Here is a 5,751-nt window from a genome sequence, read left to right on the forward strand (position 1 = left end):
ATTTTTGTCTATTTTTCTCTTCTCTTTTTCTTTCCTTTTCTTTCTCCTTCTTTCTCTTTTCCCTCTCTCTCCCCTCTTTCTTTTCTCTTCTTACCCAGCCCGGTACACGGCTTGGTCAGCTCAGTAAATCTGCCCCCCCCCCCGTTAAGCCCCCGTTAAGCCACTGCGTGGGAAGCTCTGTCAGAACATTCTGCCCGGAAATTGCACTCTCATACCTTAAAAATTTTACCAATAGTTCATGGCAACAATTATTTTTCGTGACACAATTTAGGGGTATGATCGCACCATCTGTACTCCTGCATCCGCCCAAGTTCCCATTCTAAAATCGATTAAATAAGCCTAAATAAGCCCTAAATTGTCAAATTTTTCAGTCGGGTTTGCCCCTGGACCACTTTTGAAAGATTTTGAGTAATGCCTGACCACGCCCAATTTGCTCTGGTTGGGGGCATGGGAACCTCCCTGTCGGGCAATTCCTGGAGCTGCTACTGTTTCACAACCCATTAAGCACATTTATCTGGAGGTCGTGGGTTCAATTCTACCCGATTTACTTGCAACATTCTTTTCCAAAGTATTTTTGGATGTGCAGTGCTGAGTATACTGCAGAAGAGTATGCGAGATCAGCATAAGATAATTTACTAAGTTATATTTCATTTAAAGCCCAACCCGGTCAGCGGCGTACAACACATTCAAACGTAATATATCGTCGGGGACAGACTTAAGGTCATGATCATAGTAAATGTTTCATATTCCACAATGTGACCGTACTCAACGCGACAACAAATTTAAACGTGTCGGGCTGCAATGCATGACGCTTTCTGAATTGGGCTTTGAACATTATAAACTAAAGACGCATTGAAACTTCAAAGTCAGTGCTAGAGGAAAAATTAAGTACATAATAAGTGTTGAATTTTCCATAATCAGAGTAATAAAATGTTTGTAAATTTGTAAAACAAATTGTTTATTAAGAATTGTTTTCTTCACGATGCCATCACAAATGGTGTATCATATTTATTGAATAATATTAATTTGAACTTTAATATAAGTAACAATTTATCATTTAAATTGCATAATCAATATAGAAAAACGTACATACACTTTATATACATATAAGAAAGTATAATACATACTCCAAGTATTGAAATGCTATATTTCGATATTATGTGATCATCAGGATTTCAATACTTGGAGTATGTATTATACTTTCTTATCTGAGATTAATCAGTGGACCTTTCGGTTTATATATACATAATTATCCAAAGAAAAAGTTGAAACTAATGTTTTCAGTATATTTTGTATTCAATATCTACAGTCCTGGATGACAGCATCAAAAGTATGCAGTTTGGATGATCAAAATGCGAGCAAAATATAATTTCTTGATTAAAAAGTGACCTAATGTGGACTATGGTGTATGTAACCATGGTAAAATTATATTCTGGTGTCATTTTTTTATTGCACTGTTATCATCTTTAAAATGTTCTTTACACCTTTGCTTCAGTTTTTCTGTATTTGTTCTGGTAGTATGACTCAAGTTCTTCCTTGATATCTATTCGTTCAAGTTTGTTCAGTGCTTCAGTAATTGCTTTGAGATGATTTATTTCAGCTTTCTGTCTTTCTCGCCACTGTACCAACATTTCAATAGAGGCGTCTACAATTGGTGGTGAAAAGTCTAACTGAATTAGATTTATTTCAGATCTTTTCAAACCTAAGTAAATCCCAAAATACTTCCAGTCATTATCAAGACTCTCAGAGATAATCAACATGTCGGTATCATCTAAGCAACCTGAAATACATAAATTTTCAATTGTATACATAGAGAGTGGTATTTTGTTATTTGTTCAACTATTTTTATTATTACATTCGTAATTACCAACATTTATTATTGCTTACTAACATTTTTCAATATTAATTTCATACTTTGAGCTCCCACAAAAAAGTATATTTATTTTATTATGTAGTACATTACTAACCTTTCCTACATCCTTGGTATTCAGCCTAAAGATTTTGATTTGAAAAGCTTTGCTAAACTGATGATAATTTTACATTGGCAAATGAGTCAGAAATTTGTAATTTACAAAAAAAAAATGTATGAATTAATTAACAATGAGGACACACTTTAGCTTTCAGATTAAAACTGATGGCCTTTGGGGTTAAGCAGAGAAAAATAGTCGGGTGGTGATTTTTAGATCTAAAACATGAACGTAATTTTAAAAATTGTTAGTGGGTAAGATTCTAGGTCTGCAACTACATCACCCTCTCAGATATGTCAATGCCAAAGTCACTAATTTTTAAAAACATAGTCTATCACATTGTTGATTTAGGAAAGTATCACCAATGTTTTAACGTATTGTGACAGAAGTTATCACGATGAGTTGTATGAAAAGGAATGGATGGAGTGTTCATGGAAATAATGAAAGTATGTCAGCCTGCCACTGGCCACAACAAAATGACTCTGGGCACCAGCTTAAAAGATAATATACTTGGGCCCTACATTAACCTACCTTTTGAAGATTAACATTTATATTAAGATCTATATGTTGGCCAGTCATGAATGAAACCAGCAATAGTTTCATTACTGACTAGAACGATACACGTAAACCAATAATTAAATCTTCAATTCTCTCAATGAACCAAAAACTGAAAGTACTGTATTTTGAAATTTATCTCTGTATACGAAATGAAAATTGTGCTTACAACGTTTCTCAGCTATCAAAGAAAATATACAGTATTAAGAGAATAGCAATTTTTGACTAACCATGCTCTAGTGTTTGATTTTTTTTATTTGTCGCAGTTTGTGCAACTTCTGACTCATCACTGTAGCCATGCCTTTCAGATACATCTCGTGCTAGTCCAACAAGCTTCTGTTGTCTCAAAGCGTTCACCATGATTGGTACTTGTTGGCACTTTGATTGGTCATTTCTCCAAGTAACCAGCAATTCCATGATGCGGTCTTCCACCAATCTGTTGTCTTTTGCTATCTTATTAATTTTGCTCCACTTGAGTCCAAGACGCACTCCCAGTCTCCTCCAATGTAGGGAATTCAGGTCGTCACAAATGAACAGCAAACCTTGATCACTAAAACATTTTCCTAAATAAAAATGATAGATAATATATAGTGAGTAAAAAACATACTTAATGAGGAGCTACAGAAAAAAATGTGAGGGTTTCTATGTATTTTTAAGTCAGCACAACACAGACCTGCATGCATGCAAAAATTTAACCTTAGATGTTTTTCAATATTTCTCATTCTATATAGGTGTATTTTTATATTCTGTAATACAAGAATTCCAGACTTGTTCTTCCTTTCGTAATGTTTTTTATACCTGAAAAAAATAAAATTTCTGAAATCCTTAAGATACCTGCTTGCTGAGTGACGAGATTTTCGTTAATTTCACCCTCAAACAATTCTTCAGCTAGTTGACTGAGCTCATGGTGTTTCAGAGCAGTGCACAACACTTTACGTTGATGAATATCGCTACTGATGTTGCTCCTCCAGTAATTCATCATACTTTCGGCAGCCTTATGAATCTGTGTACCATCAGCATTGAAACTGTTCACTTTCGACCACTTAAGTCCCAAACGGACACCAAACCTTCTCCAGCCAAGACTCAATTCCTCAGAAACTGTCACAATGGTGGCGTCATCCACAAAACCTAACATGCAAGATAATTATTATAAAGAAAACATAATTATCCCAACTGTATCTGATATGAGTTTTAGACACTCCATTTAAAAAAAATTTAAAACTTTCACCAAAAAAAAAAAATTAAAAAAAAATGATGCCAATGAAATTGATCCCTGGTCTCCCCAAATGTCAGTACTTTTTCACTTTCTGTTTATGCAAATGTTGTTTAAAAGACCGAATAAATAATGAAATAAGTGACTGGAGATTCGGGAAAAATAATAGCATGAGATTAACTTTTAAACCATTATCCAGCAGTACAGATGACTTTTAAAACTGGTTAGTTGCAACAAAATGTTTGTTTTCAATAAAACCAGCACCATCTTAATCACATATAAAGTCTGTGATCCATTATTGAAAAAAATCCATAAACATACCTGTTGGTATATGTACTACTTGCTGAGACTGTGGACGATCTAGAGAGTAACGGAATAATACATCGAGGTAAAACAACACATTACCTTTGATAACAAAATTTGTTCCAAATTGTTCAACCTTGCTAAATTATGTTCATTTCACGTTGGTAATTTTTCTATTTCTACTATTTTCTCCCATAACAGAGCTTACAGCATGCGGAATATTTTGCATTGGGCTTTTATAAAGAGCAAATCGACAGGAAACTATATGTCGCTTGTTTCTTTTTAAACATTTGTCAATATGCATTAATGTGTGTTATATTGTAACATTTACAGCCAACATATTTGTGAGGTCTCGCCACGAAATGAGTCTTATGGTTAGAAATTAAAAAATTGAGTTTATATTATATTTGGATAGATCACATTATAAGCTTTCATTTGGTCTTTGAATGGCTTCCCTACTATAAGTAAATCCAGAGATGCGAGCATTTAAAATTAAGGTGTATAAGAACCACATTTTGGCCTGTTTTGGTGAATATCTCAATATGTGTTCACCAACGATGTGACTCATTTTGTGGTGAGACCTCACTTTTTTACTGCATAAGTTCATTCGGTTGTTTAATTTTTGCCAAAATAGATTTACCAAAGCAGACCTGAATGACATAACATAACTGTACGTTACCTTGCACTCGTGGCATGTCATCTCCAAATAGTCGACGAAAACGCCTCAATATATTGCTTCCACATGGCAGCACATCCTGGTCAAACGTGCGCACAATTTGCATGTGGGCGTTACCCGAGTCTGAACTGCATTGGCAAGCAATGTACCTCGTCAATTCAATGCCTCGTACACCACTCAGACAAAATAGCTTTAGTTCCTTTTCAAGGAAACTCAGTACCTGGAGGAGATGAAAAATATAGGTTAAATCTATGTTAAATAGTTAATGTACTTTAAGGAATTGCATACATTTAAAACATTAGAACATTCAAGTAATTCTCAAAAGTCTCTCAAATCAATGGAAGTTGTAGTACCTTCCTACACACTGTCAGTGAGGGCTCATCTTGCTGACTGGGTTCCAAGATTGCGATCGTTGTCTAGAAAACATAACATTAAGCCTCTGTCATTTGAAGAAAAATATGATTTTGATACTCATTTATTCTTGGCAGTTCTAGTAGTTTTTTTTCTGTGTGTATGTTCTTTATATTTCATATTACTTTTATATACAGCACTTATATTTAGGCCTATATATTTTTTTAACGATTTATGATTGCAGTGACGACGATGTTTATGTTTGTGGCTTACATGATGTTTTTAGCGGCTTTGGCTTTTTATTAATTATATTCCAGCGTATGTATGAAATCTGTAGTCTTATGTGTATTGTGTTTGTATACTTAAATATATATAAACAATATTTGAAAATTTATAATACTATATTTTTACCATTTAGGCTATGTATAATCTTTCTATTCATAAAGAAAGTAATGAAAATATTAAAAGAAATTTAAAAAGTATCATAATAGTCCTACTTACTTTAAACATACGACGATTCCTCATTGTTGCTACACTCATAACCACTTTGTGAAATTGATCGATATTCAACTCCACATGCTCATAAGACAGTTTAGGCTCATCATCTTGTACTTGGAATTTCTCAATGAACTTAGTTACTCCTCGCTGGAAAAGATCGTCAGGTAGATACCGTCCAAAGTCATGAA

The 5,751-nt window shown here is 34.0% G+C and overlaps 1 protein-coding gene across 1 annotated transcript; it reads right to left on the reverse strand.

The window, feature by feature from the left end:
- Positions 1 to 209: 209 nt before the first annotated feature.
- Positions 210 to 5,745, reverse strand: LOC117102129. Its single transcript, XM_033242330.1, has 7 exons — positions 5,567 to 5,745; positions 5,068 to 5,130; positions 4,718 to 4,934; positions 4,057 to 4,095; positions 3,357 to 3,650; positions 2,753 to 3,085; positions 210 to 1,780 (listed from the first exon to the last, which is right to left on the reverse strand). The coding sequence occupies exons 1-7, from the start codon at positions 5,603 to 5,605 to the stop codon at positions 1,479 to 1,481; spliced, it is 1,287 nt and encodes a 428-aa protein (XP_033098221.1). The 5' UTR covers positions 5,606 to 5,745; the 3' UTR covers positions 210 to 1,478.
- Positions 5,746 to 5,751: the final 6 nt, after the last annotated feature.

The sequence above is a fragment of the Anneissia japonica genome, unplaced genomic scaffold (genome assembly GCF_011630105.1).
Source record: "Anneissia japonica isolate Jap-2015-1 unplaced genomic scaffold, ASM1163010v1 scaffold11653_len147064_cov108, whole genome shotgun sequence".
Classification (NCBI taxonomy): domain Eukaryota; kingdom Metazoa; phylum Echinodermata; class Crinoidea; order Comatulida; family Comatulidae; genus Anneissia; species Anneissia japonica.